Here is a 15,429-nt window from a genome sequence, read left to right on the forward strand (position 1 = left end):
GGGAACACAGTTTGCACATAGAATTATTCTGAGTAACAAAAATATAGACTTTTTTCTCTCACTTGTGATTGTTAGTGTTTAGAGGTGGAAAACCTCAATGTGAGATGAAGCAAAGAGATAGTTTGTGGCCATATGAGGTGAGGATTGAATCAGTCAGCGTTCCTGCTGGGAAATTTGTTTATGTGAATGTCAGGATAGTATCATAGAATCATAATACAGTGCAGAAGGAGGCCTTTTGGCCCATCAAGCCTGCACCAACAACCATCCCACCCAGGCCCTCTCCCCATAACCCCACACTAAGGAGCCATTCAGCATGGCCAATCCACATAACCTGCACATCTTTGGAGTGCGGGAGGAAACTGGAGCATCCAGGGGAAACCCACGCAGACACGCGGAGAATGTCTGTGTGGTGTTTGCACAGTCACCCAAAACTGGAATTGAACCCGGGTCCCTGGCGCTGTGAGGCTGCAGTGCTAATGATTGTGCAACAGTGCTGCCCCTATAGGGTTGTTTTTGTGCCCTGGAAGCCATCTCTGGGTTTAAAGGTGAATAATGGTCACTTGGGATACAGAAACACATTCGATGGCCAGAGATCTCAAGTAGCTTCTTCAAGAGAGAGGAAAGGAGAAAAGATAAAGTTGAACAAAACTGATTGTGTAAGGAAAGTAGACACTGTAGTTCAAAGGGAGGTACTCCAGTATACTATGTAGGAGGTTAAAAAGTTTCAAAATGGTTATCAATATCTTTTTATAGACAGGACAATTGAAGTGTTCAAGAGTAGGTTATGAAAAGGATGGATAGTAATGTGAAATAAGTTATAGGACATCGGAGGGCCGGATTCTCTGACCTCGCCCAGAATCTGGGATTCTCCAGTCCACTGCAGTGAATGGAGATTTGGCTGAGTGCAGCAGGGTGTGAACAGCTGGAGAATCCCAGCCCCGGTCAAGTATGAAATGAATTAACTACCAATTCACTGATTTGGGCGCTCAGCAAGGTAATTGTCACTGCCAAAGTGTTTGGCTTTTGGAAACTGCTGAAAGGATGGTGATTATCTTTATGAATACCGTCATCCGGTTCCAAAGGACTTGGGACATATCCCTACATCTGTTATCCAATGATGTATCATAGCTCAATGAGTCTCAGAACTATACCCAGAGATTACACCCTATGTTATTCTCTTCCCCACTCCCACACCCCAGTGTTAGTATTAAATAGAAAGGGTGGTGCATGAGTCAAGTCACACTAGCTAACCAACAGGGAGAGCAGTGATGAACCTAGTGGGCCACACTTCTTTTCATATGTTCGCAGATTGTTATTTAGACACGTGTCATTGAGCTTAAATATTTGTGCTTCTTTCTCCACAGTCTTCTAAAGAAAACTTTGGTGACAAAGTAGGACACGTTATTTAATGCAAACAGCTGGGCCTACAGTAAGCAATACGTGCAATGTAGTAGAGATGTCTCACCGATAAGTTTGTGCTTTGATTCTGACGTGTATTCCCATGGTTTCGTTCCCCCTCCCCTTTGTCGCAGGTCCTAGTGGTACCAATATCATTATAGGGTCCATCGCAGGCGCCATCCTGGTGGCTGCCATTGTCCTAGGGGGGACTGGATGGGGATTTAAGTAAGCGACAAGCATGCCTCTTCCTGACTGCTTCTTACTTTACTCCATTCAGAATTTAATACTCACGTGCTTCTGTGCTTAGACTCTGCCGTAGATACAATAATTTTGAGATAATCGGGTGATAAGTGAAGTAAATCTCCCAACTGTTTTCTCCCCGCCGACCCCCAGCTGCATGGGGTCTCCTGCACTGAACGATCAGAGCTGCAGCTCATCAAAGACAAAAGCACCCTCAGTCCAAAATCTGATCAACTCAATTTTCCAAATTTAAAAAACAGTGAAATGCCGTTCATTTTAATAAATTATGGTTCATATTCCATGATTCAGCCATTGCCCGACAAGTGTTATTCTGGAAACCTGCACCCTGAATGTTCCTGGGACCCAATTAGCAAAACTGTGACGGTGAACAGAACAGAAAAGTAAATATTTAAAAATCCCAAATGGTTAAACCCAATTGCAGAACTTGGTGATTTTATTGTCAAACAATTTGAAGCCAGTACAAAGGCTGTTTCCGAGAGGCTTGGCTTGAAAAATAAAGAGCCAAGGATCAGTGAGAACGTGTGAAGTTCAAAACATTGGATTCATCTTGAATGGATTTCACTGTGACGCACGGGCCCACAGTGTGATGGTAACTCCACAGTGCCATAGTCAAAGAGCACTGACTTTCTGGACACTTGAGTTTCTGGCCCTAGTCTGGTTTACTGACGCAAGGACGGACTCTAACCTGCAAAGGGTTAACATTACATTCAAGACTGTTCTGAAAAACACATAAAATCCATTTGCCATTTCTTTTTTGTATCTACAGCAGAATTCCTAGCTTTTTTTTAAAAGAACAAAATTTAGTGCAACTTTACCTGCATGGAATGGAATCGCTGCTTTCACATTTATTAAAATGTGGAACTGTTGGAGCATGAATGAGAATTTATTACACAATGCATTCCACCTCCCTTATTCCCAGCCAAATGTTGATGTGCCTAAGCAAGGATGCCTCAAATGGTGCTGACACTGTAAATGCCACAATTGGGAATGCTTCTGTATTGGCAGAGGAAAACATAGTTAAAACATTAAAGTCTTTGGTCAAGTCCACTTCATCAAGAAATTGCTTTATTATCAATGAAATATTAATTTAACATCTATCTATTGGCCAGCAGTGCGTTCTTTTGATGGTCACAAGCACCCTCAAAGCAACTTTGTTATTAAAGTTTAAAATTGAGTTATTAGTGTCACAAGTAAGCTTACATTAACATTGCAATGAAGTTCAAGCGACAAACAATTTTCAAACTAAGGGGGAAATCTAAAGTCTGTTTCCAGAGTAGCGGGGCTGGGAGAGGGGGAAGCGAAAGAAAATAACAGTGAGTTCTCTTTATAAAACTCAAGTGGCCGCTGAATGACATTGTAGATCAGAACCAATTTCACATGGAGACCGGTTCCGTTCAATTGCAAGCATAATAATGGGTGCTCCTCAACTTAGTCCATTATGAACACTTGAAGGTTTTGTAATCAGTACGATAAAAGCTCCCAACACAACTCTTTTATGCAGACTTTGCAATATATTTATAGTTTAAATTTATTTTGTTAGTGTCACAGGTATGCTTACATTAACACTGCAATGTAGTTACTGTGAAAATCCCCTAGTTGGCCACCTGTTTGTGTACACTGAAGGAGACTTTAACATGACCTCTTTCGGACTGTGGGAGGAAACTAGAGCACCCGGAGGAAACCCACGCAGATACGGGGGAGAACATGCAGACTCGGCACAGCTATTGATCCTGGAATCGAATCCAGGTCCCTGGAGCTGTGAGGCAGCAGTGCTAACCACTGTACACCATGCTACCCTTATGCCAATCGATTGAGTATGAATATCTGTAAATGTGAGTTAATGCAATGTGTGGTCTGGAAATCACAATAATAAGCCATCCTTAGCCTGTTAACTGCTAGGTGTGTTACTCAAACTATACAGTCTTCCACTATTGAAAATTCCAGCTCAGGGCTACAGCAAACAGTACTATCAATTTAGAGAGGAGTGGAAGAATGAATAAAGAATGATAATTAAATCGGGAAAGATGCATCACACATTTGACAAGACATTTTCCATTTGATTAAAGACAGTAGACGTTTACAAATCAATGGTTGGGTCTCAGCTAGAGTATTGTGTCCAATTCTGAGCATCACAATTCAGGAAGGATGTCAAAGCCTCGAATGGGTAGAGTGGAGGCTTATCAGGGAAGAGACACTTCACTATGAAGCAAGATTGGAGAAAATGGAATTACGGCTGCTCTGGTTTCCTCCCACAGTCCAAAAGACGTGCCAGTTATGTGCATTGGTCACGCTAAATTCTCCCTCAGTGTACCCGAACAGGGGCCGGAGTGTGTGATGACCGGGCACAGTAACTTCATTGCAGCGTTAATGTAAGCCTACTTCTGACATTAATAAATAAACTTAAAACTTTATTCATTTTGGAACAGAGAAGCTAAAGTAAAACTCACTGGAGGTGCTCAAAATTGTGAGCAGATTTGATCGAGCAAGTTGAGGGAGATTGTATCCTCTGATCAGAGGTCATAGATTTAAAACAATTGGCAGAGGAAGTAGAGGGATAATAGATAAAGCAAATTACTGTGGATGCTGGCCTCTGAAACCAAAAGAGAAAATGCTGGAAAATCTCAGCAGGTCTGGCAGTATCTGTAAGGAGAGAAAAGATCTGACGTTTTGAGTCCAGATGACCCTTTGCTGCCCAATTGAACTAAAGCCCCCTACTCTTCCAGGGACCACATCTCTCTATTCCCATCCTATTCATGTATTTGTCAAGATGCCCCTGAAAAGTCACTATTGTATTTGCTTCCACTACCTCCCCTGGCAGCGAGTTCAAGAGGATTAATTTACAAATTATGGGTGAAAAAGCTGAGATGTGGGACTAAATTGAACAACTTGTTCAGAGGATGTGAACGTGCACCACGGGCCAAATGTCTTCTTTCCATGGCGTAAAGTTCTATTATCCTAAAGTTGTATCAGTAAACCCCTGGAATATGAATCAGAATAACCTGGTCCAAATACTAGCATTCTGCTTTATATTTAAATTATTATTACACAGGATGTGAAGTCACTGGCAGTGCTGACATTTATTACCCATCCCTATTTGCCTTGGATGGTTTGTACTGAGCCGCCTTCCTGACCCGATGCAATCCATGTGGTGAAGGTACAAACAGTCCCTCTTGATAGAAAAATCCAGGATTGCGTCCTGGTGACAATGAAGGAACGGCAAGACATTTCCAAATCAGAATATTGTGTGACTTGGAGGACAAGTTGGGAGGTGGTGGTGTTTCCATGCATCTGCTGCCCTTGCTGTTGTAGTTGGAAAAGGTTGTAAGCTTTGGAGGTGTTGCCACTGAAGGCTTGGCATGTTGCTGCAGTGCGTCTTGAGGATGGCACACATGGCATTTGGATGAGAATATAGGAGGCATGGTTAGTAAATTTGTGGATGACACCAAAATTGGTGGTGTAGTGTATAGTGAAGAAAGTTATCTAAGATCTTGATTAATTGGGCTAGCGGGCAGATGGAATTTGAGGTGCTGCATTTTGGTAAGACAAAACAGGGCAGGACTTACATAGTTAATGTTAGGGCCATGCGGAGTATCTCCAAACAGAGAGACCTAGGGGTGCAGGTACATAGTTCCTTGAAAGTAGTGTCACAGGTAGACAGAGTGGTGAAGAAGGTGTTCGACATATGTGCCTTCATAGGTCAGAGAATTGAGTATAAGAGTTGGGATGTTATGCTGTAACTGTGCAAGACATTGGTAAGGTTAGATTATGAGTACTGCGTACAATTCTGATTACGCTGCTACAGGATGGATGTTATTAAACTGGAAAGGATACAAGAAAGTTTTGCAAGAATGTTGCCAGGACTGGAAGGTTTGAATTGTAAGGAGAAGCTGGATAGACTGGGACTCTTTTCCCTGGAGCGTAGGAGGCTGAGGGGTGAACTTATAGAGGTTTGTAAAATCATGAGAGACATAATTAAGGTGAGTAGCCAAGGTCTTCAGGGGAGTCCAAAACTAGAAATAGGTTTAATGCGAGAGGGGAAAGATTTAAAAGGGACCTGAGGGGCAACTTCTCCACACTGAGGGTAGTATGTATAAAGCATGAATTGCCAGAGGAAATGATAGGCGGGTACAATTACAACATTAAATGGACATTTGGACAGGTACGTGGATAGAAAATATTTAGAGGGATATGGGCCAGATGCAGGCAAATGGGACTAGCTCAATTTAGGGAACCTGGTCAACATGGACCAGTTGGGCCGAAGAGCCTGTTTCCGTGCTGTGTATCTCAATGACTCTGTGTCTCCATGCAGTGACTGTGCACCAGTGGCAGAGGGAGTAAATGTTTAAAAGGGGTTTTAAGTTTTTTAAAATTTATTTACTTAGTAGTGTCACAAGTTGGCTTACATTAACACTGTGATGAAGTTACTGTGAAAATCCTCTAGTCGCCATGCTCTGGCGCCTGTTTGGGTACACTGAGGGAGAATTTTAGCATGTCCAATGTGCTAACCATCACATCTTTCGGACTGTGGGTGGGAGGAAACTGGAGCACATGGAGAAAACCCACACAAACATGGAGAACGTGCAGACTTCACACAGACAGTAACCCAAGCAGGGAATCGAACCTGTGTCCCCGGCGCTGTGAGGAAGCAATACTAACCACTGTGCCACCATGCTGCCCGTAGACAAAGGGCAGACAAAGTGCTGATCAAACAGCTGCTTTGTCCAAGGTGGAGGTGATCTTCTTGAGTATTGTTGTTGGAGCTGCACTCATCCAGGCAAATGGAGAGTAACCCATCAGACTCCTGACTTGAGTATTGTTAATGAAAAGGCTTTTGGAAATCAGCTGAAGCTGTTGCCTATCCATTAATTTGTAAAGGTTTACCATCCCTAATCAAGTAGAGATATCTTACCAAACTTGTCATGCATCTCCCTAGATTTAATTATTCTTTCTTGACCATAGAATCATACAGTGCAGAAGGAGGCCATTCGGCCCGCCAAGTCTGCACTGACCACAATCCCACCCAGGCCCTATCTGCAGAACCCCATTCATTTACCCTAGCTAATCCTCCTGGTACTAAGGGGCAATTTAGCATGGCCAGTTCATCTAATCTGCACGTCTTCGGACTGTAGGAGGAAACCGGAGCACCCGGATGAAACCCACACACAAAAGGGAGAACATGCAGACTCCACACAGACAGTGACCCAAGCCGGGAACCGAACCCGGGTGCCTGGCACTGTGAGGTAGCAGTGCTAGCCACTGTGCCACCATGCCACCAGGACTGAAAGGACTAGAAACAGACCCACTTGACAAAGATATCTAACTTATAACTTATTTTTACCTCTACATCTGTCTAATTATTGGATAAGGAAAAGAAAATCAAATCATTGTCTCACAGTTGGTGAACATAAAGTTCCATTTTCCAAATTAGGTTTCTCCTAATCCAACTGCACGAAGACCATGGAGTGAAAGTTCTCACCTGTGATCAAAATGCTGACATTATTTCTGTGTGTTAAGCACAACAAAATCAAGAACATAGAGGCACGGATTTATAACAGATTTATTTTAAAAACACCTTCGTAATTCACTGCATCTAATATACCCCGGAAATGTCCTCCTTCCTACTTCCTCGAAATTACATTGAGTATTTTTGATAACTACTTTCAATGTGGTCACTTGATAACTCCACGGTCCAGTGAGTGGTCAAGTTCTGCATCGCTTTTCGAAGCACAAAGTGATCTTCAAATTTTTAGTGTGGGACGGAGGGTGCCAAGGTTGGAGGGCAATGTTCTTTATGTCTAAATGGTGACCAGACAAGGTAGTAGCAACAGTAGTCAGGTGCCAGGGAGCAGTGTTCAGCACCAACCACGTCCCTTTGCTCAACTTAATTCCACAGTCAGGTAGTCATAGAATCCTACGGGGACGAAGGAGGCCCTTTGGCCCATCGAGCCTGCACCGACAACAATCCTACCCTATCCCTGTAACCCCATATATTTACCCTGCTAATCCCCCTGACAATAAGAACAATTTAGAATAGTCTAACCCCCCACAATTTTGGATTGTGGGAGGAAACCGAAGCATCTGGTGGACACCCACATAGACACGGGGAAAATATGCAAACTCCATAAAGTCACCAGGGGTTGGAATTGAACCCAGGTCCCTGGCATAGTGAGGCAGCAGTGCTAACCATTGTGCTACCATGCCGGCCATAATAATATTTTAAAACTATCCTTTGCTCATTGCTGACTTTTATGTGATCTGCTTAAGGGCTGCTTGGTAGACCACATCTATGTCTGGTTTTCCCGAACATAACTAATGCACCTGTCTTAGCACAATGTTCAGGTGGGAGTCTCAGGTAGTTTGTCCTTTGTTAGCATCAACAATGTAACGTCACCATAGTCTGGATGACCGTAGGCTGTGACTGGTGGTGATTTAATCTGAGGATCACCACACCTCAGGTGAGGGGTAAGTTTGAGAAGGCAGGCCCTTCGTGAATAACCTTAGCTGGTATGGGAATTGAACCCAAGCAGTTGGCATTACTCTGCATCACTAACCAGCTGTTCAGCCAGTTGACCTAAATTGATCCCCATGCCCAACACGTATCATATGACTGAAAATTTTAGGCCATACTCCCTTTTTTTATCTTGCCACAATTTGTTTCCTAAACTAGTTACGCTCTGTCAATGGAACACAAATCCTAGCAAATTGATTCAGTGTAATATTTAAGTCTCACTGAGTATGTTTTGTTTTCATTTTTCTGATTTTTAAAAAAGTAAATTATTTCTAAATGGCTGATTTCAAGTCTAATTGCTGGTTTAGAGGTTTGAACGAGCCAAGATTGGAGCAATTTTAGCCAGCGTTTGCTTTTGCCCAACATCATTTGTCATGATTGAAATAACCCTGAATGGTTTGATTTTGTCAGAAATGCTCTTTGTTATTATGGGGTTTTGGCCCATTTACTATTGACGATGGGTTGTGAGTATTTAATGGCAAAATGGCACATTGACTTTTGACCCATTCATTTCTGAAATAGTCATAAGGACATTTAGCTAGAGGCAAAAACAACATTCTCCATCCAAATTTACCTCAATTGCAAAGTGAACATTCTTCCTGCAAGGTATTGCAGTAATCTTTTTGCACATGAATGTTCTGCTAATATACAGATTTTAGTTAAATATACAGATTAACTTCCAACTACAACATGTGCGAATATTGATTGCCATGTGAATTCCGCTCCAGGTACGGATTCCTTCCCATTCATTCCTGTGGCACTAAATTCCTTATTTAAGAACATCGGTTTTGCTTAACTTGCCTTTCATTTCCTTTGATGCAGTTTATTCCAATTACTACCAATGATCTGCACACATTTTGCTTTGTTACATGTGTCAGTGTTGCTAACAGAGAGAGATGAATTCAGGATCACAGGCGTACCGAATTTTTTTTTTGGAGGAGAATACTTCTTGCTTTTAAAATGAAATATTCATCAAATCGCTAATTGCCCCATGTGAAGTCAGACTCAGGGGAGGAGAAACCCTCAATGTGTTTTATTGTCTGTGACCTGTGGCCATTCTTAATCCCCTACGTGATTTTTGACATACATAGCACCTTGCTGGAACTTGATAGCTATGCTTTCTTTCCACACCCAATTATTTTGGTGTTTTGTGCAATGCGCATTTTCAAGCAATCATTAAATGCTGCTTAAAAACTCAAGTCTGCAAGTTTTGCTATAGTGTTTAAAAATGCCACGATCATGAAGCAGTTCAATACTTGCTCTAGGTTGAATCCCTGAATACAGTCATATAAAGAGTGCATGAAATGCTACCATTACACTGTGCATGACTCTGCCCTGCATGTTTTTGTTGGTCTTGATTCACATATGAGCCAAATGTAAACTGCAAACTCAACCTTATCCCCAAATATGTTGGGTTTCTACCAATTTGAATGTTTAAATGTGCAATATACTCCTGTGCTACATTAGACTGAAATACGGGAGTTTGGAAGTTGTTCACATTCACTTGTTGAATGCAATTCTACCATACTTAACTTGACTACTTCTGTAAAAATAGAGAGATTTAATTCAAAGGTAATGTCTGCACTCATTGGAAAATTAAGTAATTTACCATTCAGACTTGTCTGTACCCAGATGAGCAAAGCTGTCATTTTCAGAGGGTCAGTGTGCCTTGCTGTTTTCCTACATTAGAATCATAGAATCCCTACAGTACAGAAGGAGGCCATTTGGCCCATTGAGCCTGTATCGACCACAACCCCTGGCCCTATTCTCGTAACCCCACATATTTACCCTGCTAATCTCCCTGACACTAGAGTCAATTTAGCATGGCCAATCAACCTAACCTGCACATCTTTGAACTGTGGGAGGAAACTGGAGCACCCGGAGGAAACCCACACAGACATTGGGAGAATGTGCAAATTCCACACAGATAGTGACCTGAGACCGGAATTGAACCCAGGCCCCTGGCGCTGTCCCGCCCTAATTAGGGCAGTAACGTCCTTTACAAGATATGTGAGGATAAAAATCTTTCTGCAACAGCTTTTTCCTTAACTATCTGAAGCTTAGCAATGACCTTCTGCCTGGGGCCAGAACAGCAAGAGAAAGCCATGTGGTGGCCCAACCTTTCGGGTAACAGCTTTGCTCCTTTACACACAAGGGAGCCATTGAGATTTTCAATTATAACCAATTCTAAATATCCCTGAAATGGACTTGGAATATTTTACCAAGAACTCAGGATAGCAACACAAGTGAGCAGTCCTGACAGCTGATGTATCAGGCTTATTTGAGGGTGTTCACATTTGGGTGCATTATGTCAATCAAGTCCTAATCGATTATTGTTTATTTTGTGATCTTATTATTAATAACTGTTAAAAACTAAACATTTTTCCATTTCTTTGCTGCACCTTGGAAAGGAACATCCGGAGAGGAAGGTACGACACTGCACAACACTGAACAATTTAATCGCCTGCTTAACATTCACACCACTTTATTCCCATCATAAGCTTATCGTCATATTGTCACTTAGTTAATGTAGGGTATCAATGGTCAGTATTTTCATTGACAAGATACTACTTTATGATGTAAAAAATTCTAATTTCATTGTTTAGATGTATAAATTTTACAGCTTGAAGCAACTTCTTGATGATCAGAATAAATAAACGAATGGATGCATGTAACAAAGTAGCCAATGTAAAACTAAATATCAGCTGAAAAAAGTGTTAGAAAGAAGCTGTCCCTTGAGTTTAGCAGATTAATATGCAGCATAGTGTGTTACTGAGTGATATAGAACCCACTGATCCCCACTTTGCTAAATTGTGCTATGAAAGTTGTCATATCAGCTAGGCAAAAGTGTTATCAATGCCTTGGTTAATGTTAAATTATTAGTCACAGGTAAGCTTACTTTAACACTGCAATGAAGTTACTGTGGAAATCCCCTAGTTGCCACACTTCAGCACCTGTTTGGCCACACTGAGGGAGAATTTAGCATGGCCATTGCACCTAACCAGATCGTCTTTTGGCCTGTGGGAGGAAATTAGAACACTTGGAGGAAATCCACGCAGGCATGGGGAGAATGTGCAGACTCCACACCAACAGTGACCTAAGCTGGGAATCGAATCTGGGTCTCTGGTGCTGTGAGGCAGCCGTGCTAACCGTTGTGCCACCCTAAGTAAGAGAGCAGCCAGAGTTCCCACTCCCTGTCACTATCAAATCCGTGCTAGCTTGTACATCTGTACGGATGTTCGCGAAGGCTTTCCACCCTGGTTTTACATTTTTCTGTAGGTATCTTGACTTGACCTGCCTCTGGCCCAGGCTGGACACCTTTTTGACTCCTCTCCAGTATTTTTCTAACTCCTTAATAAAAATAATTTATTTAACACCATTGAGATTTTCCTCCCAGGTTGCAGGCGAGTAATTATTAATTTCTGGGGACTCCAGGGTAATCCTGGATGTTGTCAACCTGACAATGTTGTCAGCAAAGGGAAGTTAAGACTCAGTTTTGATGCTTCCCTTTCAACTTTCCTCAAACAGCCAGGCAGTTAGATTGGTGGCAGTCAAACATTCAGCTTCAGACATGAGTTGGGCTGACATCCAAAATGGTTTCCTCTAGATTAGGCAGACTAAACATAGACTGGGTGACCGCATTGTGGAACATCTTCACTCAGCCCACAAGCGTGACCCCCAACCTCCCTGTCTCTTGCCATTTTAACTCAGCACCTTGCTCTCATGCGCACAAGTTCATCCCTGGCTTGCTTTACAGCCATGATGTGGAGATGTCGGCGTTGGACTGAGGTAAACACAGTAAGAAGTCTCACAACACCAGGTTAAAGTCCAACATGTTTATTTGATAGTAAACCCAGAAGCTTTCGGAACACTGTTCCTTCGTCAGGTGAGTGCAAAGTTCTGAACTTTCCACTCACCTGAGGAAGGAACACTGTTCCGAAAGCTTGTGGGTTTACTATCAAATAAACTTGTTGGTCTTTAACCTGGTGTTGTGAGACTTCTTACTTGCTTTACAACCCTCAGGACTGAACGTTGAGTTCAGAAACTTTAGAGTTTGACTGTTCTCCTCCACCTTAAATCCCCTTTTTATAAATATAGCAAGTATGCATTGCCTCAATACAACCCTCTTTCCTTCCGTCACCCTCGCCCCCAGCCACTCACACCAGACCATCTATCTTTTGTTCTTAAAGTTGCTACATTTTGCTGTAGTTCAATGGCTCCAACACATTCTCCCTCCCTTCAATTCTGATGAAGAGTCAAATCCTGCCCAATGAGTTTTTCCAGCATCCTATGTTCTTCCTCCAAAATAGTTTGCTACTTTCAAGGGATAGTTGGGTGGGAGGGGGGCGAGTTTCTGATCTTAAGTGGGGGAGATGGCAGTGTAGAGGAGTATAGGAGTATTGGATTAAAATTGGATAATTGCTTCGTTAAAAAAAAACAGTAAAAATTAGCATCTCAAGATCCGTTTTCCATTGCGGTTAATCTTTGTTGCGTAGGCTGTATGTTAAATCAGACAATGCAGAGGTTCCAATTAAGTTTTGGCCTTTCCTTGAGGCTGTTTCTGACTTGCTCTTCACAATTAGTTTGCAAGCTGACCTACTGAGCCTTTTGTAGCGACAATGGTCTTCCAGTTCAAAGAATATCTGTTTGTTTTTATACTGGCTGGTTGATGTGCTTCCTCCATCCAAACCCATGAGAGAAATACTGAACCTTATGACCCCAGTTGTATAGAAAATTCACAGCCTTTGTGATGTTGTGCGACCATTGAAGATATGAAGAGGGTTAGCTCTTTGAACCTTAGTTTATTCAATATAAAGGAAACATTCAGAAGCCACTCAAAAAAAAAACCTCTCTGTGCTGAAAGCTCCATAGCATTAAACAAAAATTGCCTTACCTATCTAGTGTCCTGTTCAGGTTTGAGAGAGTCACTTGTGGTTATGAAAGATTAAAGTCAACTATCATGCTCTGGAGAAGAAGCTTCATGTTGTCTGCAAGGAGAGATTCAGACAATAGCTATGTTATTCCCAACATCTGTCGCCTCAAATACTAGCCAGTTAGTATGACCTTTTCATGCCTTTGCTCGTTACCATAGAATTCTACAGTGTGGAAGGAGGCCATTTGGCCCTGCACCAACACCAATCCCACCCAGACCCTATCTCCATAACTGCACCTGTTTACCCTGATGCAAGAGAACAATTTAGCATGGTCAATCTACCTAACCCTCACATCTTTAGACTGTGGGAGGAAACCCACGCAGACACAGGGAGAATTTACAAACTTCACATAGTGACTCCTAAGGTCTGAATTGAACCCAGGTCCCTGGCGCTGTGAGGCAGCAGTGCTAACCACTGTACCACCATGCTGCCTTAGTTGCAATGTGCATTTTGTTTTTCAAATGGCTTTACATTTCAGGACTCCAGATTCAAAGTCGTGCGGGTTAGGTTGATTGGCCATGCTAAATTGCCCCTTAGTGTCAGGGGGGTTAGCAAGGTAAGTGTGTGGGGTTACGGGGATAGGGCTTGGGTGAGATTGTTGTCAGTGCAGAATGAATGGACTCTTCCTGAATAGGGATTCTATTCTATGACTCTATGATTCAAGTTTGCATTCCTGCATTACCATTCTGCATCATTGCTTCAAACCACTTGAATTTCAGAGCCGCAGTTACTCTCATTACTCTCAAATAAATCTATTGCTCCACTTTTTCCATACCCTTTTTCCTGTTTGCCCTGTACCTGTGCTATGAGATACCTATCTGTGCATGACTTCTTTATTGCAGATCTGGAGGAGCATAAAATACCTTTCATCTGTCGAACCTGCTCTCTTTGCTCCGAAAAAAACCCAATGTCTTCCGATGCTCAAGGGGCCAGACCTTCTCTGTGGTCGCTATGGATACACCTCTAGATAACTTCAGGGTCTGGGGGAAAATAAAACTGAACTGGTGCTTCAAAGGAAAGCTGAAGAAAAGACTTCTGAAACATGGTGAAATCTGTATAATGTCCCCCACTGTTGTGTTTTTAATCTGTTTACAGCTTTGGTGCATGCTTCAGCTGAGTGGGATAGAATTAGCACCACGTCAGGTTCTTGGTGAGGTGCGTGGGCATCACAAAATGTATAATCCAATTGTAAAGTATTCTCCTTTGGGGTTAAGGAAGCATCCTAGGTCTTATAACAGTATCCATGTGACCCTGTAGATACTCATGAATAACCATTATATTTAGAAACAGCACGAGTACAAAGTAACCAGCCTGGTATAATGGTAAGTTCCTGAACTTTGCTATTTTACCACAGCCCAGATGTCAGGCTCACAAAACCCACCCTTTTGTCCTTACATTTCATATTTGCTGATTTGCCCGTTTGAGGCTTATGAGCAAACTGTTGATGCTGGGATTCAGAAACAAGAACAGAGGGAAACGGGCAAAACTCAGCAGGTCTGACAGCATCAATCTGGAAACCTCTCATTGGCCCATGACTCGAAACATGAACTGTGTTTCCCTCCTGATAGGTGCTGGCAGATCTGCTGAGCTTTGCCAGCGTACTCTGTTCTTGAGTCTTAGGAGGTAAGACTGTCCTTGGCCTGGTTGATGAATGAACCCTTTGTCATATCTGAGCAATTTGACATGGGTGTACCAATGAATGGAGCGATGGATTTAAGGTTTATATGTATCTCCCAAAACTCCGTGATTTGCATTGGAATGGCTAATGAAGTAAAGTATTCTAAACACCTCTTATAACTGGTGATTACCATCAAATCTCGTTCTTACAAACTCAAGGTGGCCATCAGGAATATGGAGGTTTACAAATCTCGTGAAGTTTTAACTGGGACCAACAGCAAAGTGAGAGGTGGAAAGGTGATGAGCGAGTTATTGAAGCAGACCGGATTTTGAGCTTTAGTGAGATAAAGATATTTAGTGAATCTTCTCTTCATTCCTTTATTGGAGTAAAACCTAAAAGAGGAAAAGAGAAAAATACAAATAGTGGCCCAGTGCAGTGAGATTTAGCACTCCAATACTAACCAGCTTTAAACCCTTAGTCACTCAGTTCCCAGGCATAGCTACATCGAGCAGTTAAGTATTGACAGAGGCCAATATTTAAAAGGGGAACTTTATGCACAAATTACCTTCTGCAAAAAATAAATGCTTCTTCAATAATGTTTAGCCTAAACTGAGAAAAATGTATGTTTGTAACAGATGGCCTACTTGATGGTTTGAGTTATAAGGAGAGGCTGGATAGACTGGGACTTTTTTCCTCTGGAGCGTAGAAGG

The 15,429-nt window shown here is 42.2% G+C and overlaps 1 protein-coding gene across 1 annotated transcript in view; it reads left to right on the forward strand.

Annotated features, from left to right (window-relative positions):
- Positions 1–14,148, forward strand: part of adam11 (ADAM metallopeptidase domain 11) — a 133,653-nt gene extending 119,505 nt beyond the window's left edge. Inside the window, exons 22-24 of the mRNA XM_080213323.1 lie at positions 1,533–1,623; positions 10,579–10,596; positions 13,944–14,148. Coding sequence (XP_080069449.1) covers positions 1,533–1,623; positions 10,579–10,596; positions 13,944–13,959 — 125 coding nt within the window. The 3' untranslated portion in view covers positions 13,960–14,148. The remainder of the gene's footprint in view (positions 1–1,532; positions 1,624–10,578; positions 10,597–13,943) is intronic.
- The last annotated feature ends 1,281 nt before the right edge of the window (positions 14,149–15,429 follow it).

This window comes from Carcharhinus amblyrhynchos, chromosome 27, assembly GCF_965287045.1.
Source record: "Carcharhinus amblyrhynchos chromosome 27, sCarAmb.v2.hapA, whole genome shotgun sequence".
Lineage (NCBI taxonomy): Eukaryota > Metazoa > Chordata > Chondrichthyes > Carcharhiniformes > Carcharhinidae > Carcharhinus > Carcharhinus amblyrhynchos.